The sequence below is a fragment of the Leguminivora glycinivorella genome, chromosome 12, assembly GCF_023078275.1.
Source record: "Leguminivora glycinivorella isolate SPB_JAAS2020 chromosome 12, LegGlyc_1.1, whole genome shotgun sequence".
Taxonomy (NCBI): domain Eukaryota; kingdom Metazoa; phylum Arthropoda; class Insecta; order Lepidoptera; family Tortricidae; genus Leguminivora; species Leguminivora glycinivorella.
In genome coordinates this window covers 1,465,442-1,491,819 of record NC_062982.1, presented here as the reverse complement: position 1 = coordinate 1,491,819, position 26,378 = coordinate 1,465,442, and the positions used below count along the sequence as shown (strand labels likewise).

Genomic DNA, 26,378 nt, shown 5'->3' with positions numbered 1-26,378 from the left:
ATTTTCCCGCCATTTGGAAACGACTACTTCTCGACGTTCTTTTCTATTCATTTTTGCAGCCTTATTCACCGTAATACACGCGAAATTTATATTGGAATAATTAATATAACGTCTCGGGACTCTATGACAGCATGAAAATGGTAGCCATTTTGTTTAGAATTAGAATGACACCTGTTTGAAATTTACAGTTTTTTTTCGTTACAGGCCTTATTACACTTTTTTACCAGGCAGGAGTTTTAAGGCAGAGAAGTTACTACGAAAAACTTGTCTCATGAATCGGCATCGGTATAACCTACGATTTACCGGTAAAATCCAGGTTTTACCGTACTTCCGGCTTTTACATTAACATTTTATATTCAATACAATCGAGACTATTTCCTACTTTTGTAAACAGACCATATTGTATAGAGATCTCCATAATATAATGTTTTGTTCTCAGTTAATAGTCACTTCCAGCTTGAGAAAACACTTAAATCTTAATTCACTCTTTATTACCGCTAATCTTGCAATCTTTAACGGCACAGTATTGAACCTGCGACCTTACATTTAGGCCACCGGTTGCCACCGATACCCACATATCAATGGATCCAATCGATTGTTATCTGCGAATCAGATCACTGGACCAATAGTTACGCAGTTTATACCGTAACGTGGCGTATAGATTACTTCGGAATCTTCGGATAGACTCTGCATTATACCTGCAGCCTTACCACGATCTTTTTAACAACGATTCAAACGCAGAGCAGTTTAGTTTAGGTGCCTAAACTGAGCGTCTCAATTTGCTACCATGACCTCCAATGTTCAAAGCCGAATTTGAATTTTTTTCTTCTTTTTAGTGTAATACGTATTTAATTAAGATTTGTAATATTCATTTATACATATATTTATAATAGTTTTAATGATTAAATGTTTTATCTTCTATTTTAAGATTAATTTAAATATAATAAGTAATATAATATACAAATCTTAATTATAGTAATATAATAATAAGCTGTACTAGTCTTGGCGTAGGGATGTGACGACCCTATCGCCCATTGGTGTTACCAGTGCAATTAGTCAACGCAGGGCAGCTTGTGGCGAGCTGTTGGGGAACAGCGACCCCACGTACCCGAGTGCTCCTGGGGAGTTCTGTTACCCGTAAGGCGGGTGGGTGGGACAGTACTCTCTACCTCTGGCTTGCCTTGGCTGGCCGTCCAGAGTGGAGTCGTTAGGGCTACATGCTCCAGGGGTGGAAGTGAAAATTTGCGTAAGACGCGAGTTGGTACAGTGGCTTATACACCTCTCGACACCCTTGAGTTCTCACACCGGTGTTGCCCTTGAGCCATCTTGGATGTCGCTTTTTGTGGGGGCTCATCTTGTGGGGACGAGTCACCGTCTGCCAGAAATAAAATTGGATACCGTTTTATTAGGCAGGCGTCCGGTTTTTTATCCCATAGTCCAGTATTTAGTCCATCACTTTCATCCAATAGCCCAGTTCATTTTAGGTTCCATTAACTCTCAAATAGTCCTTACACCCTGGCGGGTGTTGCCTCTGCGTGTGTCCCATGATACGGGTAAGGGCAACACCCGCTCGGTGTACCCCTTACATTTCATTAAAGTGTCAAAAGGGCCTCTACGCGTTGGCTTCGGCAACACGCACGCCTCCCAAAGGTCCGGAACACCATTGTTCCGTGATGGGAAAGTTGTACTAGTCTTAGTGAAAAAGTGTTTTCTCCAATGTATGGACTGGACTGGTCTGAATCTTAAATACTAATAACTACTCGTACATGAATTTAATAATTTTTTTTTTAATAATCAGTTTGACTTTTCCGTTCAGTTCTAGCTTGATTGGTGTGACTTGACTACGTACAAACACTCCATTGTCACAAATATTTAATTTCATCATTTGATAGCCACCATAGCTTGATTGATCGTCATTACCGATCATCTACGCCCCAAATGCGCGCGCGCAACTCACTCCAAAGTAAAACTGCATTAACTCCATAGAGTCACCAAAGAAAATCGAGTATGCAGACTTAGACTTAGTCATAGTAAATTTAACTTTTAGAATCTCATTGGATAATTGGATTAGAATTAGTGTCGCCATCTAACAGAGTATCAAACAAAATGCAGGTTTGGTGTCATTACAATCTAGGTAAATCAATAAATAAACAAGGATACAGTTTCTTGATTTTATACGACAGATAAAGCATATTTTTTCTCAGAATGTATTTATCTTTTACAGAGTTACAGTTTCCATAGTATCTTAAGCACAATAGTCTTAACATCCTACTCTTTCCATAGGCCTTTACGTCCTTTTTCTTCTGTGTTTGCGCATGCGCGGTACGACCGGCGCCTGCGCGGGTAATTTGACGCCAATCTGACGCGTTTATGCAAAGGTTTTGTTTGTAAGGAACAGTGCAGACGAGCGGGGTTTTTGACGTTGAGCATTAAATACTATGACAAACAAATATATGACAAGTGAGAGCGTTTTCATGGGTGAATTTCGGAGAAACTGCTTCCAGGAAATAAGCTTCCAGCTCTAAGGCGTTATTTTTATTTTGCAATTGCATTAGGGAATAGGGTACTTTTGGAATAATAATTTTAAATAAATAAATATATATGTCTTAGGCATTTATGGCTTACAGAAGCAATCTACCTAAGGCGTTTTTCCTACTGCAAAGGACCGAAATCTTATATACGATTAAAAAACTAGTAAATAAAGCGAAGGACAAAAATTGTAATCATTATGGGAACCATGAGCAATGAAGAGTTCAGCAGCCGTATCATATACGTAAAACTCTTCGAATCGGATCGGGGCGGCGAAGTACTCGTAACGGCGTTCAAATTAATAGGTTACAGAGAAATGAGACTTATGTTGACAGGGATATCGTTGGAATATCGGGAGCTCGGCAAAAATTTAAAATTACCAATCACGGTCTATATTCCGGTCAATAAGTCTAATTAACTAATAAGCGCTAACAAGCGCTGGTGGCCTAGCGGTAAGAGCGTGCGACTTTCAATCCGGAGGTCGCGGGCTCAACCCCGGCTCGTACTTACCAATGAGTTTTTCGGAACTTATGTGCGAAATATCATTTGATATTTGCGAGTCGCTTTTCGGTGAAGGAAAACATCGTGAGGAAACGGACTAATTCCAATAAGGCCTAGTTACCCCTTGGGTTGGTAGGTCAGATGGCAGTCGCTTTCGTAAAACTAGTGCCTATGCCAAATCTTGTGATTAGTTGTCACAGCGGACCCAAGGCTCCCATGAGCCGCGGTAAATGCCAGGATAACGCAAGGAGGATGAAGTCTAATTAACTAATCGTGAATCATTTAAAACTCTAAGGTTACGTAGGCCTGTTAGAATGGTAAAACCGCTGCGTTTCACACGCCCGTTTACCTTGCTAATACTCCTCGGATCGGATCGGGGTGGCGAAGTAACGGCGTTCAAATTAATAGGTTACGGAGTCTGTTATAATGGCGGCATTGGCGGCCTAGATACAAGATGAATCTTAGACCTATATTTTGACGTGGAATTTGCAAAAAGAGCAAATTGATCGACTTGGCTCAATTAATTCGTAAACACGAATATAGTTGGTTTGAAATTGTCATGATTGCCATGCAATTGTACCTACATTATGCTTACTTTTAGCATTTAAATAAGAAGTTTTAGTCATGTTTTAGTGTTAATCCGTGGCAGTGGTAGGAGTAGATATGACGCCCGCCCGGCCGCCTGGCTTTCAATCCGAAGGTAGCGGGTTCAAATCCTGGCTCGTAGGTATCAATGAGTTTTTCTTAACTTCTGTACGAAAAGTAATTTGATATTTACCTAGCATTAGTATTATTATTTAGTACCTGGATGATCGAGCGAAGCTCGCAGTTTGAAAACTAGAAATTTCGCGTTTGCCGGGACCTATTAAGACTAAGCTAAAACGATTTTTCACCCCTGTAAAGTAAAAACCCCCACATAACAAACAACGAAATCGTTGAGCAGTTTCCGAGATCGCCGGAATATAATAAATACGAGTAAATCAATACTGTCTAAAATGTCTGTCTGTTTGTCCGTCCATCACGGCAAAACGGAGCGACGAATTGTCGTGATTTTTTAAGTGGAAATAGTTGATGGGATGGAGAGTGACATAGGCTACTTTTTGTCTCTTTCTAACGCGAGCGAAGCCGCGAGCAAAAGCTAGTATAATCATAAATTAAATATAACAAGATCATACCATCCCATACATTAAAATGCGACCGCCTAAGACCGCGCTTACACTCCACCACACATAGATGGCGCCACAAAAAAAATGTCTTGTAGCTTTCGATTATACTTGTAGATGGCGTTAAGTGTCACTTTTGACATAGATTTACGGCTCGGAATTGACACTTAATGCTAATCTACAAATAATCGGTGGCATCAAGGCATTTTTGTGGCGCCATCTATGTGTGGTGGAGTGTAAGCGCGTTCGTAGGCGGTCGCATTTTAATGTATGGGATGGTATGGTCTTGTTATATTTAATTTATGGTATAATATAAAATTGAAGAAGACCCTGATATTAAGCTCAGGTTCAGGTATAATACTCATACATCTAAACCCCGCCATTTAGAAATAACCCACATAAACCTTCTGCCATGTGCACCGAACAGTTTCGTAGCTACATCATAACAGACAGACGGACATAAATCTGTGGATTTATACCGCGAGCTCGTGACGGGCCCAGTTGTAGGATTGTGGGCAGACTACTACTGTTAGACGAAGCATGTGAGATTGAAGTAACTTTGCTCAGCCATTGCCAAACACCGTATAGCAAAACTATAGACGGTATAAGTGACTTTTTAGTGACATTTGCATTAAAATCTATATTAATTATTAAAACGCTTAAATTTGTATTCAACTGTTTAAATATGAAAATGTTTTGATCTACCGCAAAATACTATTATGCAGGTGTTTTTTTTTTAGAATAAACCACTATAGCGCATTTTGTCAGCATCGCTAGACATCATACCGTATACGTATATTTAATTGTATATTTTAGTTGAACTTGGACATTCATTAAAAAATAGATTTTTCGGTTATTAAAAATGTTAATCAGAAATACGGTTGCAATAAATTGCGTAGTAGATATCACGTAATTATACTTCACACACGTTGGATATGTACTTACTTCATAAAAATCACAAAACGGTGTCTATTGGCGGTAGTCTGTGGAGAAATGGCAGCATTTGGCAGAGGAATGTTTATGTCTAAGATTAGCCTACTTCAAATACAATGTGTGTCGAAGTGAGACGGTAGCCATTTATCATAACATATGAAATATGCACCGTGTAACATGAGAAAACCGATAGATTTTGAATAATAATTCAAAACCTGGTCAATAGACCAGGCATTTCTGATGCCCAAAAAATGTAAAAAGATTTGGAAATTTTCGAATAATTAAACTGTACTTATATCTAACTAGCTTTTGCCCGCGGCTTCACTCGCGTTAGAAAGAGACAAAAAGTAGCCTATGTCACTCTCCATCCCTTCAACTATCTCCACGTACAAAAATCACGTCAATTCTATTTCTATGACCTAAACCACACCTCGGACACTGGCGATCAAATATATAAAAGAGGCGCGTTCCTACCACACATTCTAAGCTCGTGTAGGTGAACGCGTACCATGCTTGTATGAGTGAGATGAGATATGACAGGTCGATTGTTCGCGTGTTTGACAGGCGGTAACTGTGAGTAGCCGAGAGGGGGTGGGCGACACTTTCAGCGGGGAGAGGGAGTGGCCATACTGTACGATAGTACTCAATATACTGTGCCTAAACTCTGCCTTTTGTGTCAATGCAACTGCATTGAGAGATTGCTTTATAGGTATTTATATCGGCCTTAAAAGTCATCTCGGCATCTAAATTGAAAGCTTATCGCGCTCCCATTTATCGCCATCGATAAGCGATAGTATAAGCTGTCTCGCACTTAATGAATTTTAATCGCGATTTAGACAAAGTAGTTCGATGATTTGCAATGATAAAGTAGGCTAACCAAAGAGCACCTATAACAGAAAAATTATTAAGGAAAAAAACGCTGGTGGCCTAACGGCCATGAGCGTGCGACTTTAAATCCAGAGGTTGTGGGTTCAATTCAAACCCCGGCTTGTACCAATGAGTTTTTTTTTTTGGAATGTATGTGCGAAATGTCATTTTATATTTACAAGTCGCTTTTCGGTGAAAACACCGTGAGGAAACCGGACTAATCCCAATAAGACCTAGTTCCCCTTCGGGTTGGAAACGGTCAGATGGCAGTCGCTTTCGTAAAACAAGTGCCTACGCCAAATATTGAGATTAGTTGTCAAAGCGGATTCCAGGCTCCCTTGAGCCGTGGAAAATGCCCGAATAACGCAAGGGGGCGATTAAATAGCAATATCACGCTTTGACAAGTATGTCAGTGTGAGAGTGACAGATGTCTTATCCACGTGGATAAATCCATACTTATCCATACTAATATTACAAATAGGAAAGTGTGTGTGTCTGTTTGTTTGTCCGTCCTTCACGGCAAAACGGAGCGACGAATTGTCGTGATTTTTTAAGTGGAGATAGTTGAAGGGATGGAGCGTGACATAGACTACATTTTGTCTTTTTCTAACGCGAGCGAAGCCGCGGGCAAAAGCTAGTAAGTGATAAAAATGGAAGCGTAATACGCCGGCATGATGTGGTTTGTTTAGGGTCTCAGAGCACCATTTCTCGGCGTCTAAAATCTAAACTATCTAGGGATGTACCGACCAGGGACCGGACAACCCCTTCCGCGCTACAAGCCTTTCATTGGGAATCCCTAACGTAAGGACGACCCAAACGAGAGACTCTCCCTTTCCAACTGCAAGCCCATTCATTTGACTAGCCCTTACAAAAAACTCAGCAAAACAATAAAGCTAGCCCTGTGCATTGGCTTACCGCTATCCGATACGGCTTGCAAGCCTTTAATAAGGGTTACCCTTATTTTAAGCGCTATTTATAAGGCTTTCCCTTTTGTTAAAGCGTAGTCGAGCCTTGCGTGAAAGAGACAGGATTATGAATCTAAGCTAGTGTAAGAACAGGAAGGAAAATGCGCTGTTGCCACTCCGCACTATGCGCCCCATTTTTAATTTTGCAACGAAACATGTTTTCGTTGGATAAAAGTAGAACACGGCTAGAAATTATTTTTAATGAACTGGGATACAAGGGACTGATGGATCGCCTGATGATGGTAAATGATCATCGTCGCCCAGATCAGTATGTATGTTCGTACGTATGAATGTATGTAGGTATGTATGAATGTATGTAGGTATGTATGTATAATAATTATGTAAATATGTATGTATGCATGTAAATATACAGTGTTGGCCGAAAATCAATACAATGAATCATTAACATTACACATTGAAAACGTTAATTTCCAACATAAAAACAAGCCGTTTTCGTCATCTAACTCGCCTTGATGAGTTAATTGGGTGAGCAGTTCCTAAGATGGAGCTGATGCTGAACCCTGGCTTTTCCCAGGGGAACGCGGGTTTGGTTTAACATAGGCAAGCGCTGTTTTCGTCATCGGACTTGTTTTGATGAGTACTTGAGTGAGCAGTAACCAAGGTAGAGCTGATGCTGAACCCTGGCTATTCCTAGGGGAACTCGGGTTTCGTGCAACATAGGCAAACGCTGTTTTCGTCATCGGACTTGTATTAATGAGTACTTGAGTGAGCAGTAACCAAGGTAGAGCTGATGCTGAACCCTGGCTTTTCCCAGGGGAACGCGGGTTTGGAGTAACATAGGCAAGCGCTGTTTTCGTCATCGAACTTGTCTTGATTAGTACTTGTGTGAGCAGTAACCAAGGTAGAGCTGATGCTGAACCCTGGCTATTCCTAAGGGAACTCGGGTTTCGTGCAACATAGGCAAACGCTGTTTTCGTCATCGGACTTGTATTGATGAGTACTTGAGTGAGCAGTAACCAAGGTAGAGCTGATGCTGAACCCTGGCTTTTCCCAGGGGAACGCAGGTTTGGAGTAATTCTTTATTCTTTATTTCATTGTAGTCATGTGCATGATACAGTAGGTGTTACAAGTATATATAGGTAGGTACATGACGCCCTGTAAGGACACACAATATTCTTAAAGCTATACTTAACTTATGACTTATACAATATATTATCTAATTAATAGTTCTATTACAATTTTATTAAATAATTGAAATGAGTAACAGTTAGTTTTATTTATTTCTTATTTAGTTTGAGTCAATAGTTCATAAAAAGAAAAAATAATAAGAAGAAGTAACATAGGCAAGCGCTGTTTTCTTCATCGGACTTGTCTTGGTGAGTACTTGTGTGAGCAGTAACCAAGGTAGAGCTGATGCTGAACCCTGGCTATTCCTAGGGGAACTCGGGTTTTGTGCAACATAGGCAAACGCTGTTTTCGTCATCGGACTTGTATTGATGAGTACTTGAGTGAGCAGTAACCAAGGTAGAGCTGATGCTGAACCCTGGCTTTTCCCAGAGGAACGCGGGTTTGGGGTAACATAGGCAAGCGCTGTTTTCGTCATCGGACTTGTCTTGATGAGTATTTGTGTGAGCAGTAACCAAGATAGAGCTGATGCTGAACCCTGGCTATTCCTAGGGGAACTCGGGTTTCGTGCAACATACGCAAACGCTGTTTTCGTCATCGGACTTGTCTTGATGAGTACTTGAGTGAGCAGTAACCAATATAGAGCTGATGCTGAACCCTGGCTATTCCTAAGGGAACTCGGGTTTCGTGTAACATAGTCAAACGCTGTTTTCGTCATCGGACTTGTCTTGATGAGTACTTGAGTGAGCAGTAACCAAGGTAGAGCTGATGCTGAACCCTGGCTTTTCCCAGGGGAACGCGGGTTTGGAGTAACATAGGCAAGCGCTGTTTTCGTCATCGGACTTGTCTTGATGAGTACTTGTGTGAGCAGTAACCAAGGTAGAGCTGATGCTGAACCCTGACTATTCCTAGGGGAACTCGGGTTTCGTGCAACATACGCAAACGCTGTTTTCGTCATCGGACTTGTCTTGATGAGTACTTGAGTGAGCAGTAACCAAGGTAGAGCTGATGCCGAACCCTGGCTATTCCTAAGGGAACTCGGGTTTCGTGCAATATAGGCAAACGCTGTTTTCGTAATGGGACTTGTCTTGATGAGTACTGGTAAAGCTGATGTTGAACCCTTGCTGTACCTAGGCGAACATAGGCAGGGTGTCCACTACTAAACCCAAAAAAAATCCCTGACTTTTCCCTGACTTTCCATGACCATTTAAGAAAATTTCCCTGACCAAATTTTCATTCTATGATGACATTTTGACCACTTTTGGTTTGGGGTCGCAAAAAAAATGGTTTTGAAAAAAAAACTTGAAAAAAAGCAGTTTTTTTTCTGGAATATGTTTGTTTTCTAAAGTACGAAATATTAAAATTTGCAAGGCAGTTCATGCTTTTATACCTACGGTTTTTTATCTTTATGTTGACTATTGAACTTTGATTTCTGGTTTTATAAAACTAACATTAACGAAATCTGTAGTTGGTAGTTATCGTCATTTGGCTACACCAGTTGCCGGCCCGTGCACTCTGCGCACGTGGATATTCTACGCTGGAAAAGAATATCGCGAGCGTAGCGAGCGCGAAATTTTTTCCCCTTTTATGTCCCTGGGGCTGATAGTAGTTATTATGTACCAGTGGCGTAGCGTAAAAATGTTCGTTGATAAAGCCGGAGGGGTTTTCGGGATCTGTTTTGTATGGACTTCTACAGATACTGGAGAATTTTAGGGAACCCGTAGGGAATCGAGTTGTATCGACGCCCCGCCACTGTTACGTACATAACATAGCAAACAAAATGGAGTACAGAGACTTGAAATGAAAACGAGATTTCGAGCGTACTGAGCGCGAAATATTGACTAAGTAACTAAAAGAGTTTATAACTAAAAGATATAGTATTATCTACGTAGAAATAGTAAACGTGAGCGAAGCGAGCGCGAAATTTTTTCTCTGTTGTCTGCGTTGGGACGCCCATTTAGGTGTTTTGCCACTACATGCCTTTAGGTTTCCAAGTGCTTTGAAGTTCTCTCATCGTCACGCTTATTATCATCCTATGCTCCTTTGACTCATACAAAATTACGCCTCTATGTGACGTTTTGCACCATTGGCTTTATGAGGAACTCCGCTTTGGATTGTCAGATAGATATAATTTGGACAGCGACGTAACTTTGTCTTTGTCGTTCGGCCTCGCGACGTGGTTCGTCAAGGGCTAGAATCCCCTTTCACGTCGCCCTATCAAAAGCACCTACCTTATGAATGTTGTACAAGGTGAAATTTTGGTGCAACTTTTCAGTTAATTTGAATCACAATAACTGAATTTTTCCCGACCCCCCTCGCCATTTTGGAATATGTTGGTGGGGCACGCAATGTAAAAAAAAAGATCTGGATTTTTCCACATTTACGATTTTGGACCAGATAAATTAAGGTCAGCTAGAGCATGAAGATATACCAGGCCAGGTACTAAAGAGACAATTCTAAGTTGCCTTAAAATCACTACCAGGAGTCCATCTTTGCTGTCATGGATGTGGCCCAAGGCCCACATCAAGAAATCGTATTTATTTTTTCAATAATTTTTGATATTTTTTCTTGGTGCCAAATTTTTCCCTGACCTCTTAATCATTTCCCTGACTTTCCCTGACTTTCCATGACCACTATGAGCTTCCCTGACTTTTCCCTGACTTTCCCTGACTTTCCAGAAAGTGGACACCCTGATAGGTTTGGTGCAACATAGACAAACCCGGTTTTCGTTATAGGCCCTGCCTTAATGAGGACTTGGGTGCGCAGTACCCAAGCCAGCGCTGTAGCTAAGACCTGGTGGTACCTAGGGGAACTCAGGTTCGGTGCAATATAAATAAACGCTGTTTTCTGTTCATAGTATTTTTCGTGTGATATATCTTAGACTTGTATTTATGACTGGTACTTGGTTGAGTTGAGTAGTACCATAGAATCTGTCAAACTATTTCTGTTGATTGTTGTGAATTCTATAAAGATCGTTTGAAACAGAAATACTTTTCTGGTGGCAATCAAGCATACAGCCCGTCTGATAGTAAGTAGTTACCGCAGTCTATGGACGCTAGGAACTCCAGTATTCTCTTTATTCCCTGTGTTACTATTAGTGAAATCGACTGTACTTAATTTTGATATTCAAATGGATATACATACGTATTTTTTTATACATAAATAAAGTGTTTCATGTATAGCAAATTGATAAATTTGTTCTAACTACTTGATGTTAATATTCACTTCTGGTAGGATTTTTGTTTAGTTAATATTATGTTTTTATGCCTAACTTGACATTGCAAGAAATATTTCTATATTATAATACACTGAAACCAGAGTTGCCCTAGGTACCGCCAGGGCTCAGCTACAGCGCTGTCTTGGCTACTGCGCACCCAAGTCCTCGTCAAGACAAGTCCGATGACGGAAACAGCGTTTGCCTGGGTTACACTAAACCCGAGTTCCCCTAGATGCAGCCAGGGTTCAGCATCAGCTGGACTTCGGGTACTGCTCAATCGAGTACTCATCTAGACAAGTCCGATGACGAAAACAGCGTTTGCCTGTGTTTCACTAAACCCGAGTTCCCCTAGGTGCAGCCAGGGTTCAGCATCAGCTGGAATTCGGGTACTGCTCACTCGAGTACTCATCAAAAAAAGTCCGATGACGAAAACAGCGTTTGCCTGTGTTACACTAAACCCGAGTTCCCCTAGGTGCAGCCAGGGTTCAGCATTAGCTGGACTTTGGGTACTGCTCACTCGAGTACTCATCAAGACAAGTCCGATGACGAAAACAGCGTTTGCCTGTGTTACACTAAACCCGAGTTCCCCTAGGTGCAGCCAGGGTTCAGCATCAGTTGGACTTTGGGTACTGCTCACTCGAGTACTCATCAAGACAAGTCCGATGACGAAAACAGCGTTTGCCTGTGTTACACTAAACCCGAGTTCCCCTAGGTGCAGCCAGGGTTCAGCATTAGCTGGACTTTGGGTACTGCTCTCTCGAGTACTCATCAAGACAAGTCCGATGACGAAAACAGCGTTTGCCTGGGTTACACTAAACCCGAGTTCCCCTAGGTGCAGCCAGGGTTCAGCATCAACTGGACTTCGGGTACTGCTTACTCGAGTACTCATCAAGACAAGTCCGATGACGAAAACAGCGTTTGCCTGTGTTACACTAAACCCGAGTTCCCATAGGTGCAGCCAGGGTTCAGCATCAGCTGGACTTCGGGTACTCATCAAGACAAGTCCGATAAAAAAAAGCAGCGTTTGCCTGTGTTACACCTGAGCAAGCAGGAGCCTATCATAACTATAAGTATTTAGTTGGTATTATTTGGTATTGAAAATTGAACCTTATTTTATCTACAGCCGTTTCCATCAAACAGAAACGCGCAAATATCACACACAGTGCCGCCGTAGGTAACGATCGTATGTTATTTCGTTCGGAGTAATGTGTGCTTTATGAGCGAGGTACATGATTTAAACTCGCACGATATGCTCTATAAGGGAAAGCAAATAAAACCCAATATAAAACTATCCCATTATTGGCACCACTGGGTGTTAGTACCGATGATTAGTAGCGATACAGTAGGTCAACTGCAACATTGTTGTATTTGTTGCTGCTAACGGGTGCCACATTCCGCGTTGCTGTCGTATTGTTTAGTTTAGAACTTTATACTGAAGGGAACGTTTACACCTTTTATGGCACTACAGGCTAGGAGTGGACAGTTGGACACTTTCCTATAGTTAAAGAACTAATTAAAAAATATGACATAATGGGATTGAGTTTTAGATACAAAACATGTCAAACATAACTTTAGCATTCCGTAAGTTATCAATAAAAACGCTCGCGCGTGAGATTTTTGAGAACTTTTCGTTAAGGAGCATTAAAAAACTGGTGTTGCACTATTTATTTAGAGTCTCAGAGTACCATTTCTCAGCGTCTAAACTACTATACGATTACTGGCACCATTACAAGGTACGTAGCCGAATACAACAAACGTTCACGTTAATATCTGTATCGTAGCTATCTATCTCTATCGCTCTTGCGTAATAGCGCGACAGAGCCGGACTGCATTTCTGTCGGCGTCTGGCGTCGACAATTGCTGTGAGCCGTTGGTGCGCTGTGAACGGCTCCAGCCGTTTCTGTAGGTATAATTCTCACCTGATCAGATCTGTGAGGGAGGTCTGCACTCGCCTCTAGTGACGTATATATCGTATCAGCTCGCGGTGAGCCGTTGGTGTACTGTGAACGGCTTCAGCCGTTGCTGTATAACTACAGTTCTCACCTGATCTGTGAGGGAGGTCTGTAGGCGCCGCTAGTGACGTACACATCGCTGTCAGCTCGTGGCGAGCCGTTGGTGTGCTGTGAACGGCTCCGGCCGTTGCTGTATAACTACAGTTCTCACCTGATCTGTGAGGGAGGTCTGTAGGCGCCGCTAGTGACGTACACATCGCTGTCAGCTCGCGGTGAGCCGTTGGTGTGCTGTGAATGGCTCCAGCCGTCGCTGTATAACTACGGTTCTCACCTGATCTGTGAGGGAGGTCTGTAGGCGCCACTAGTGACGTACACATCGCTGTCGGCTCGCGGTGAGCCGTTGGTGTGCTGTGAACGGCTTCGGCCGTTTCGGTGTTCCCGGTGCTCGCCGGATGGTGATCGTGTCCTCTCGTCCATTGTCTGAAAGATAATGATTACATTAGCAATAGGTTATTGATTATTTCTTCGAAAGTGGCAAAACACAGTATAAAGAAAACGTAAACATCTCTTGAAATGTGGCACACATAAAGAAAACCAAGGTCTATTCTCAGCAGTAAGTGACTGAGGGCTAAAATAATTTAATGATATAATATCTCTTGATAATTTTCCTACCTAATAACAGTGAATTTCGCCAGTTTAGTTACACACTCTCGCTACAAAAATACAGGATTGGCTGACGTGGCAATACCTGTACTGGGTGAAATAAAAAGGACCAGCCATACTTTTATTATGGAACCAAAGCTGAAATCAAATGCTGAAAAAAAAGGCTGCTCCATACATTTCGACTGACGAGATGCCGCATTTCTTTGGAACAGGCAATTTTTTTTCGCGATTTCATCATTGGCTCTATAATAAAAATTGTTTTTTAGGTATGACCACAAAAGTCACTATGCAAAGTATGGCTATTTTATTTTACCCAGTGCCACGTTATTTCCGGGTAAAGAGGATCGAGTATTATAGTGAGTTAGGCACTGTAAAATAAAATGTGTAATCACAGTGCATAGACTGCCATCTCTTGACACAGGCTTAAAACTTTTGAACCTCAGTTTTGACAATTTGGCCCATATTCTTGATATGTGTTAAAATGTCAAATATTAATATTAGCGCCATCTAGCTGAGCGTACCCCAAAGGTGTAATGCCATCTAGGCCACCGTACCTTTTTCTGTATGGTACTGCCTACGTTTTTTTCTTAGACTTTATCTGTCTATACGGAGTTATATATGTATTTGTCTCGACTCCTACTACTTATTAAACATTTTAAATTGACTAAATCCTCACATTGAACACAATAAGGTCATTGTCAATCCAAAATCTTGATTCGAAGCACGGCCATCTTGTGCCGTTTGTCTGACACGATACCCATATCAAACTGCGAATCAATTATTGATTTGGCATACGGTTCTTAGAACACGACTGTTCGATGTATCGAGAATCGACCACCGGCAGCCGTTTCCGTTATACATATCATATATGTGTACTTTTAATTTTAAATAATTTATAATATGTTGTATACGGGAACACAATCACATGATATAGAGCTTTCATAATATATACATAAACAGTTTTGCATAGGTACCTTTTCTTTGTTATTCACACTTGTTTCCTTTGATATTCACAAAATGCCGCCATTCTAAATTCTTACCTACATTAACAAAGACCGCACGCGAGAGCCAACATTGAAAACAATGAACACTAAACAGTTTTGCGATAGAAGGTAGGTACTTAATATATGGGCACTGTCTTTGTAGGTATGATTATAATAGGAAAGAATGTACAATAATTTGCGATATAAAACATTTGTTAAACTGATTACCACTGATTTGATTTGATTTGATTTTATTTGATTACTGATTGATTGAGCTGTTGCTCTGCAACAGTAAGTACCTATTAAAAATATATTTTCCCCCTGCGCTCAAAATTATTGCGATACAAAATGGCTTAGGGAAGCACCATGACTTAAGTTTTTAAATATATATTACTAGCTTTTGCTCGCGGCTTCGCTCGCGTTAGAAAGAGACAAAATGTAGCCTATGTCACTCTCCATCCCTTCAACTATCTACACTTATAAAATCACGTCAATTCGTCGCTCCGTTTTGCCGGGAAAGACGGACAAACAAACAGACACACACTTTCCCATTTATAATATTAGTATGGGTTTCTGTCTGATTCTGAGAAAAATATCATGCAATCAATTTTTGTTACGAACACGGCACAGGATAGTAACTTTGAGAAAGGTTTCAAAATTATTGATATCGTCCGAATCATCAAGACCCCGTAGCCAAAACAAAGTATCGTTATCGTTCAGGAGCATATGAAGCGTATCGCAGTTATCTCTCTGTCGCTCTTCCATATGCGTGCGATAGAGCCAGCGTATCGTCAACGGGACGTTATCGACTGTGCTCTTGGCAAAGGGCCTGGAGGCAACCTCAATCAATTCTTGGACGTATTCACAATCCCGAATCAGAAACAGTGGAGTTATTGAAGCGTTTTCGTGTTATCGCTCAATCAGTTGCTGGAACAGCACAACTCGTAAATATTGACGAGGTAGGGTTGCCGAATAATTGATTATGTCAGACGAAACCCTGAAAAGATATACTCATACAACGTTCAACGCTGATACTTGTAGATCGTAGACTATACAAAACTTTCCTTCTTCAAATACAAATTTACTCTGGGCGCTCGAACCTCACTCGGAGTTCTACGAGTATTTTTATTATATTAAAGGTTGTTAGAAAGAGACAAAAAGTAGCCTATGTCACTCTGCATCCTTTCAACTATCTCTTAAAAAATCACTTAAATTTGTCGCTCCGTTTTGCCGTGAAAGACGAACAAATAGACACACACACACTTTCCCATTTATAATATTAGTATGGATATCGTGTTTTTGATGAAATACCATTCAGTGACATACCGTATTTTGAGTTTAATAATGCAAAAGAAAAACGCATGAAAACTCTAAACTAATTGTACTGGATCTAAGACTAACTGTAAGTATAAGACCAAGAAATACATATGTACTCATGTATTCGATTCCTTAGAATGTGTGGTAACCCTACACCAAAATGTTCCCGTCCCAAAACAGATGGCATTAATATACGCACTGTGGTTTATGAGCGGCAATGCTAATACTGAACGTTTGCACTTGAGGCCTGTGCTACAAGCGGCTAGCGATTTCCTAATAACCTAACCTAACCACAAAATTAAAATTTTGAAAACCCCCGACCGCGACATAGTGGACCGATTTTGATGAAACATGGCTGAGAACACTCCCGACTAGTTAGACAAAAAAAAACTAAATCTAAATCGGTTCATCCGTTCGGGAGCTACGATGCCACAGACAGACACACAAACAGACAGACAGACAGACAGACGGACAGACAGCCAGACAGACAGACAGACACGTCAAACTTATAATACCCCGTCGTTTTGTGTCGGGGGTTAAAAAGCAGCTTATGCGCTTTGTCTGAGCATTCAGGAAGTACCTACTTCGAGCAGTGACCATTTTGACGTTTTAGAATACGTTATTCGATGACGAAAATGGCTTTGATTTCATTTGCGGTATTAATTTTCTATGGATGTCACTTTCCGTGACATTTAAGCTATCGAGTAATACCCACAGTTGATAGAGCCTGTCCGTAGTGAGTGGTGGAAGTGGAATAGAGATTTTTGATTTAATTTTTGACTGAAACAGTCAACCATAACAGCCCTCACCTGCATCAAAAAATCTGGTTGTCTACACTTCTTCAATAAATCAGGAACAAAGATTAATTCTGCCGAAATAAATCTTTTGTTGAATGAACCACCCCGCTATTATTATTAATTATTGAGCTCTTGCACAAACATCTAATAAAGCAATGGGGATGGAAATCTAACACCTAATGAGGAGCGTACCTAAATAGTTGGAAGAGCACAAAAATTTACTTGAGTTCAATGTTTTCACACAGATATATCAGGCTTGAAACTGTCATTTTAGAACGTATTAACTAAGTCTACAAAGAAATGTGTTTTTTTTATCGCTCGCTGTAAGTTCATGACTTAGAGCTTAGAATAAATTGGCCGAGTCGATCGAAGCTCATGTAACTCATGTTCTGCGTATCACCGCGGCCGCCAACAGCTTAACGACTGTTTGATGGCGATGCATTTACTCAAATATTCAGTTATTGGTACTAAAATCATCTTTGAAAATCATCAGTTAGGTTGCCAATTCACTGAGACAGATAACAGGACACATATTAATGTTATTGGCCCTAATCCAGCTGAGTGCAAAATAATGTTGGGTACAAATTGTACCGTACAATCAATGCTCTGTGTTCTATTATCATCACTGCTTCAGTGGAAAAACACCTAATTTTTTTTAATCCAAGAATATCTAAAAAAGTCTTTGCTAGTCGTTCTTACAGGTTGTAGCGCACAAATGGATAACTATAGGTAGTATGGTATAAGGGTTATGGGCTGGCGATCCGATCGCTGTCAAAGTAACTGTAATTCTTTTTCTTTCAAATAAGGTCGCTTGCCGCTTGGAACGTGGCGTTTGCGTGATGTTTGTATGACATAAGGCGTTTTTAATGATATAACTAGTAAACGAGTAGAAGCTAAGCGATCACCGCCTCTCATTGACACCCAAAACACCAAAATTAGTAGTTGCGTTGCCGGCCTTTAAGATGGAAGTAGGAATGATCTTTTCTTGAGGTTAGAACTTCCTATCGATCTGGAAATACCGCTAGCGACAGTATATTTCACAGTTTAACTGTGTGAGGTAGAAAGATTCTGGATAAACTCATAGCAGACGCCTGTCAATGATCTAAGTGGTAAAGATGAACATTTTGATGATGAAAAAACCGGCCAAGTGCGAGTCGGACTCGCCCACCGAGGGTTCCGTACAAACTTTCAATGGTTAAAATAATCATACTACTCATACTCATATTCATTTATTCATTCAACGCCATTTTACACGTCAAGATTTGATTTAAAAAATAATATTCATACAACAAATACTTAGAGAATAAATAGACAGAAGATTGAAATTACAAAAAGTTAGGTAATATTCACATAAAAAATGCACAAAAATATTTTTCTAATTAGGTAATAAAAAAATTGTCATAGGTGTAGAACGGGTGCTCGACCAGCCAATTTTTTAAGCGATAGGTACTTAAAGTTCGACACACTAGGCGCTTCAATATGTTGTTAGTTTTGTCACAGAATATATGTATATATGTATATAATAGTACAAGTACAGAAGGCTCACTCCTTTGATGTTCACAAAATGACGCCATTCTAAATTCTTACCTACATTAACAAACGGACCGCACGCGAGCAGCCAACATTGAATTTTTCCCCTCACTAGCTCGGAAACACGTGTTTTGTCCTTTAATACCAGCGGGTAAAAACGCATTTCATCCACTAGTGCTTTAAAATTGATAAAAGTAGGTGAATCTAGTAATAAAGATCATTTACCACCTGTGGAACTATTGGAAGCAGTGATAAAAGAAAATCTTGCAGTACAAAAGGCGGACTTATGCTTTAAGGCATTCTCTACTATGTTGATCTTTATTTTATGCGGGGGGCTTCGCCCCCCGAGCCCTCCTTTATATGTTCTTAAGGGTCTCAAGAAAACCCTTTCCCAACTTATTTTAAATACTACGTTGATCTTTCTTTTATGCGGGGGGCTTCGCCCCCGAGCCCCCTTTATTTCCTCTTAAGGGTTTCAAGAAAACCCTATCCCAACTTACTTTAAATACTACGTTGATGTTTATTTTGTGGGGGGCTTCGCCCCCCGAGCCCCTCTTTACTTGCTCTTAAGGGTCACAAGAAAACCCTATCCCAACTTATTTTAAATACTACGTTCCAGTTCATATCTTCCGGCTCTATCATCAGACCTTGAAACCTAATCGTAGTCAAAGTTCATTACAAGACTTTTCTAAGAAACCCAAAAACTACTATGATACGATGTTCTATCTAGAGTCTAATACCTCCGCTTTACAAAAGACCGCAATCAAGTAGCACTAGACTTTACTCATTGTTGTGTTCCTGCCGGTGAGTAAGGCAGCCAGAGCTCAACGAGGGTGCGGTACTCCTTCCTTCCTTCCCCCTCCTTCCTTCGGTCCTTTGAGTCGTTGGCACCCAGGCCCCTTCTAAGTACAGGTTTGTACAAGTTTCTAATGAGTCGAGTCGGCAACGCACATGTGCCACTCCTTGAGTGGCAGGCGTCCATATGTAACAGTCACCGCTTTCCATCAGGCGGACCGTATGCATGTTTGCCACCTACGTGGTACAAAAAAAACTCTCGACGAATTCACCTTAAACATTAAAAACTAAATCAAAATCGATTGATTCGTTCGGGAGCTATGATGCCAGACAGACATGTCAAGCGTCAAACCTATTATTATTATAATATTTTTGCGTTGGTGGTTAAAAATAAGAAACCTCCTTCAAAACTATAATAAAACACAACTTTCTATGAAAATCGGTAAAGTGCGAGTCGGATTTCGACATTTCCATACAAAAAGGTCATGCGCGCCTGACGACATGTGATAGCAACGTACACTAGATTTGTACTTTAAAGATTTTGCGTATATTTTGGAAACTATAAGAGATAGAGCAAATAGACTTCAGATTTTGGTTGTCGGTGGCACAATTTTTTTGTTTTCGTATATATACACCATTTTTTGGACCTATTAGGGCAATATTATGGTCAGTGCAGTTCTAAACAGTCGTAAGCGCCTCTTTTTTAGTAGGAACTTAAGTCATTTTGGCAAATGCTTAAAATTTTTAACAATTTCTAAACAGAAATGAATTTCTTTCTACCTGTCCATGGCGCTCACAAAATTTCAAAACATTTAGTAAGTACTTGCAGCGGCAGTGAGTGAAAAATCTCAATTTGAGTTTTTTTCTCTTAAGTCCGACTTACGCTTGACTGTAGATTTCTAATAGGTTTTCCTGTAATCTACAGGTAGAGGGCTATCTCGTGTATTTTTTTGAAAATTTTACGCTAAGTAGTTTCGGAGATAAGGGGGGGGAATGGTAATTTTTTGCTTATTTTCTTAAATTACTTCTAAATTACCAAAATAAAAACTATAAAAAATATATATTTGAGATGCTTATAAAATGCTCTTTCATTTGATATGTAGCACAATATAGTTCTAATAACTTTGATTTTTAATTTTCAATTTTACCCCCCAAAAGTGGCCCCTATGATTAAATTTCGTTTAATTTCATGTAATTATATTACATGTCCGTCTTTGGGCCACTTGTTTACATACGTGTGCCAAATTTCAAGTAAATCGGTCTAGTAGTTTCGGAGAAATCGGTTGTGACAGAGGGACAGACAGACACGCGAGTGATCCTATAAGGGTTCCGTTTTTCCTCTTTGAGGTACGGAACCCTAAAAAAAGCGCATGCAAGTAGCTTGGTGCCTACGTCTAGAATTTGTTATGATTACTAGAACAAAAATTACAATTTTGAAAAAACCGCCATCTGAGACATACTTAGTAGACCGACTTTCATGAAACATGGCTAAGAACACTCTCGACTAACTCAGCTTTCAGACAAAAAAAAACTAAATCTAAATCGGTTCATCTGTTCGGGAGCTACGATGCCACAGACAGACACACACAGACAGACAGACAAACAGACAGACAGACAGACGTCGGAGGTTAAAAATGGATGCAAATAATTTACTCACCGTATACTCAGACAAGGTCCTCTCCGACGGCGCCCTGTGACTGTCGTTCTCATCCCTCGACGGCCCTCGATGCAAATACGCCCCCGACGAAGGCGAGTCTCCTCCCCTGTGCGTCGCCACATAATGGTTAGTCTTCACTTTATGCGCCATCTTTACCGCTATCTTAGCATCTTTGCATCAACTGGTCATTTTTTGTGAGTTAACAGCTCGCAGTGAATCTGAAACAAGGTGATTGATAAGCGTAAGATTGGAGAGAGAATTAGCGTGGATAATTTTGGAATTTAAGGTTTTTAGGTCAACCTGTACTGTTTTTTGCGATTTAAATTCCGTTGACTCCATAAGTTCATAGTTTGAGTAGACAATTTAGGATTCGGTAGTTAGGTACGTCATTAGGTGTGGAAAGACTCAAATCACAGATTATTAATAAGTTACTAACCGCGATCGAGTGAAGTGAACAAACTAAGTTGGTAGCGACTTTGACGCGAGTAGTAGGTATTCTAATCGTAAGCGATTTTTCTAGGAAAAGCTTTTGGGAGTTGTCAATGTCAATATTGTCTATCATTTATTTCTCGCACATTTATCTATCACAAATATCTTAATTTTTAACAAGCAAGATCAAAAACGTCTGCTAACGAATCGCCTATATTTATATTAAAGCAAAAAGCGGAAAATTTTGGTTCCGCCGGAGGCGTAATTTTTTTTTCTTATGACAATGAAATAATGTATGGAAGGAATGCCGTATACCGGATAAACTGACCTATCAAAATAAAGTAATCAAGAGGAAGGCAACCTGTTACTATTAACTACTGATCGACCAATCTGATTGTTATTGGGTCAGCAAAGGCTGTAGTTTGGCCTTGCGCGATGGAGTTTTGCGGTAACCGACCACATTCTAAACATCTACCTTTGGAAACCTTTAGGGCTATTGTAGCTTTGTACTTGTATCGGTTATGGAGCACCTATAATATTAAGCTTAAGGTACAGCGGGGCAAATCTCGACTGGGGGCAAATGTACCTGGTCCCGTAGCCGAATGACATTTCTGCGACGCGAAACGAAATCGAAACGCCGCAGAAAGGTAGTCCGGTAATGGATTAGTTACAATTGTCCCCCAGTCGAGATTTGCCCCGCTGTACTTAAGCTCTCTATATACCTACTTAAATAGTTGTACTTGCCAACACGAGAATTCACGATGTGCAAAATAATATTGGTAATAAAATTGAAGGATAAAATATCCAAAGCAAGTGAAAGATTCGGAATCTTGAGCGCGGAAAGGGTTTCAAGGCACGTAGGTTAAATAAAGTTTGCCACTGAGTGAAACATAAAATTATCACGGAAAACTGAAGAACTTTGTCATCCAGCAGTTTTCTGTGATCATGTTGATTGCAACTGTCGGGTATTCTGCCTACTGTTGAAGTAGAAGGGGAAGCTAGATTGTTACTAATAGGAGTATTGAGATACTCCAGTAAAGCAAGTCTAAAGTCCGTTTTTTCATAGTGAGTCTTCTTTAACAAAATTTTTAATGGTTTGTATCGTCCTTTCCACTTGCCCGTTCGACTGAGCGAAGTGTGGCGATGACGTTATTATGTTGAAAACTCCACTCTGCCGAGAACAGTAACTGCGTCGCAATATCGGAAGCTCGACAAAAATTAAAAATTAAAAAGATAGCCCGGTCAATACAGAGTGTAACAAAAATGGTGGTGATCCGTTTAAGGGCGTACTCAGTATCGTATTCTTATCAGGAAAAAGTAGAAGAAAATTTTTTTTCGCAAAAAAAAAAGCTGTATAAGTCTTTTGAAAATATCCGTGAATCATTCATAACTCCTATCTACGGTACTTCCTATAGGCAAAGACATATGTAACTCCGTATAGACATATAAAGTCTAAGAAGAAAACGTACCTCAAAACCATATAGAAAAAGGTACGGTGACCTAGATGGCGATACACCTTTGGGGGACGCTCGGCTAGATGGCGCTAATATGAATATTTGACATTTTAACACATATCAAGCTAAGAAATAGGGCCAAATTGTCAAAAATGAGGTTCACAAGTTTTAAGCCTGTGTCGAGAGATGGCAGTGATTACACATTTTGCTTTGACAGTAACTCTCTATAATACTCGATCCTCTTTGCTTTAGGTCAGTTTTATGCCTACTGGTACTTTACAAGTACCGGTGCCCTACTGATTTTGATTGCGCCAGTATTGTTCCGTTCGCTCTCATTATACCTAAATTGGATCGATTTAGATCTTCATTTCATTTGACAGAAAGGCAATTCGACTTGATTCTGACCGGTTTGTGTGGTCAATCTTTAGATACTGCTCCCACCAAAAGCTAGTAAGCGATAAGGCTATCGGCGATAGAAAAGGACAAAAGACAGTCGCTCCCGAGTAAATATTAAAATATTGAAAAAACCGTCGACCGCGACATAGTGGACCGACTTTCATGAAACGTGGCTAAGAACACTCCCGGCTAACTCAGCTTTCAAAAAAAACAAAATCTAAATCGGTTTATCCGTTCGGGAGCTACGATGCCACCGAGACACACACAGACTGACAGACAGACAGGCAGACAAACAGACAGACAGACACGTCAAATGTATAACACCCCATCGTTTTTGCGTCGGGGGTTAAAAGAGACGCGATGATAGCGTGAACGATTTATACATCGCCGAGCGATGAAGTATAAATCGCTCGCTCTTCTTTTTAATCCCCGACGCAAAAACGACGGGGTGTTATACGTTTGACGTGTCTGCCTGTCTGTTTGTCTGCCTGTCTGTCTGTCAGTCTGTGTGTGTGTCGGTGGCATCGTAGCTCCCGAATGGATGCACCGATTTAGATTTAGTTTTTTTTGTCTGAAAGCTGAGTTAGTCGGGAGTGTTAGCCACGTTATATAAAAATCGGTCTACTATGTCGCAGTCGGGGGATTTTTCAAAAATTTTTATTTTGTGGTTAGGTTAAATTTACACGGGAGCTACTACCTTTTGTTCGTCCTATCGCCTATAGCATAGATTAAATATAAGAAGGTCATACCATCCCATACATTAAAATGCGACCGCCTAAGAACGCGCATGCACTACACCACACATAGATGGCGTCACAAAAAAAGTCTTGTAGCTTTCAATTACACTTGTAAATAGCGTTAAGTGTCACTTTTGACATAGATTTATGGCTCGAAAGTGACACTTAACGCCAATCTACAAATAATCGATGGCAACAAGGCATTTGCGGCGCCATCTATGTGTGGTGTAGTGTATGCGCGTTCTTAGGCGGTCGCGTTTTAATGTATGGGATGATATGACCTTCTTATATTTAATCTATGCCGATAGCTAATCGCTAACTCGCTTTTGATGGGACTAGTGCTTCAGGCTATGAGTAACCTTTGTGCGACTGTGATGAGTAAATGTAATCAGATTTGAGTGAAAGTGCTGTGGTCTCATTTGAATGAAAGAAATTCATTGTTATGGGATATTTTGATTTGTCACTCTTGAAATTGAATGAATTTTCCCATCATTAAATACTTTAGTTATTTCTATGTTTCTTTACCGCATTTGTAAGTGTTTAAATCGCAATTTGAACTGTTATCTGTGTGACCAAATAAATAAGCAGAAATAAAGGAATTGATGTGACCCTTTATTCAAAGTCAAATAGATTTTCTTGATATGAAAAAGATATCATTTCATTTAGTAATAATTGTGTTCAATACTTAATTCAGAGTGTTTTACGAGTAATTACAATGCAATACAAATATTCTTTACTAGCTATTCCCCGCTTCGCTCGCGTTAGAAAGAGACAAAAAGTAGCCTATGTCACTCTTCATCCCTCCAAACATCTCCACTTAAAAAATCACGTCAATTCGTCGCTCCGTTTTGCCGTGAAAGACGGACAAACAAAAAGATACACACACTTTCCCATTATTTATAATATTATAAGTATTAAGTATGGACATAAATTAAATATAACAAGATCATACCATCCCATACATTAAAATGCGACCGCCTACGAACGCGCTTACACTCCACCACACATAGATAGCGCCACAAAAAATGCCTTGTTGCCACCGATTATTTGTAGATTGGCATTAAGTGTCAATTCCGAGCCGTAAATCTATGTCAAAAGTGACACTTAACGCCATCTACAAGTATAATCGAAAGCTACAAGACATTTTTTTTGGCGCCATCTATGTGTGGTGGAGTGTAAGCGCGGTCTTAGGCGGTCGCATTTTAATGTATGGGATGGTATGATCTTGTTATATTTAATTTATGGTATGGATGCTTTCGAATCGAGCTCCTCGTTGCGTATGTTGACAATGCCCGATGGTGTGAATGTGAACCGGAAGGATGTGTAAATTCCCACATCACGGGCTCTTTCATCACAATGACCTCAGGCTATATTATGCGACGACATTTACAAGTGTTTATTATTTTATAACTACGAAATCAGTGCTAAATTAAGAAAAATAGGCCGTACCATCATGGAGCTTGTGGCGTTACCTCGCTGTATCACAATGCTTATACACTCAGTTCAGCCTTAAGTACTTGTCCAATCATGTAAACAAACACAGCTGGAAAACATTATCTCAATTTTCTCTGGAATTACACACTAACCATCACTTAAAATGTTATTATACACTTAAATAAACTTACAAAGTATTGAAATCAATCAAAAAACCACTGAATAATATTATTTTTAAAACGATTTTTATCAATAATTTGTAATTACGAACGGATGACATAAAAAACTCCTGACATTACGAAGTCTAGATTGTCTATGAGTCGCAATGTTGGGATGACAACTTATCGTTATGAACGATCGATATATGAACGTTAGAGTTTGTATAGCTTGGAAAAAATGCGTTGATATTAACTACAATAATTTATCAGATTTTAAACCGACTTTACATATGCACGTTGTGCGAGTAAGTCACCAGTTACGTAAACTAAGTTGGGAATTTTGGTATTTTGTTGCGCTGAATTTGCAAGGTCTGTGCAACATCTGCTTAATTAAATACAAAACAATTATAATTTATTTATCGGAATAGCATAAAAGGATGAAATAATATTTAAATAATAACTAATATAAACTACCATAGAAAGGCTTACATACATACATACATACATACAATCACGCCTGTGTCCCATGAAGGGGTAGGCAGAGCACATGAAACTACTCAGGTTTCAGTGCCACTCTTGGCAAATAAGGGGTTGAAAGAAAACGAAACTGTGACATTGCAGTGACAGGTTGCCAGCCTCTCGCCTACGCCACAATTTAACAGCGTTTTCACTTTTCACATTATCCGATTCGATATCGGATGTAGGAAGAATGTCAAAGGCAAATGTTAAATATGGCGCCCCTAATATATAGAATACCGGTACAAAATCCGATATCGGATCGGATAATGTCAAACGCACTATTGACTCCCTATTCC

General features: G+C 40.1%; 1 protein-coding gene across 3 annotated transcripts in view; it reads right to left on the bottom strand.

Moving 5' to 3' along the window:
- Positions 1–26,378, bottom strand: part of LOC125232224 — a 212,933-nt gene that overhangs the window by 20,808 nt on the left and 165,747 nt on the right. For all 3 annotated transcript variants that reach the window (XM_048137863.1, XM_048137862.1, XM_048137864.1), the window contains 2 exons: positions 20,956–21,173; positions 13,545–13,693 (listed from right to left, as the gene is read on the bottom strand). In XM_048137863.1, coding sequence (XP_047993820.1) covers positions 13,545–13,693; positions 20,956–21,105 — 299 coding nt within the window. In that variant the 5' untranslated portion in view covers positions 21,106–21,173. The remainder of the gene's footprint in view (positions 1–13,544; positions 13,694–20,955; positions 21,174–26,378) is intronic.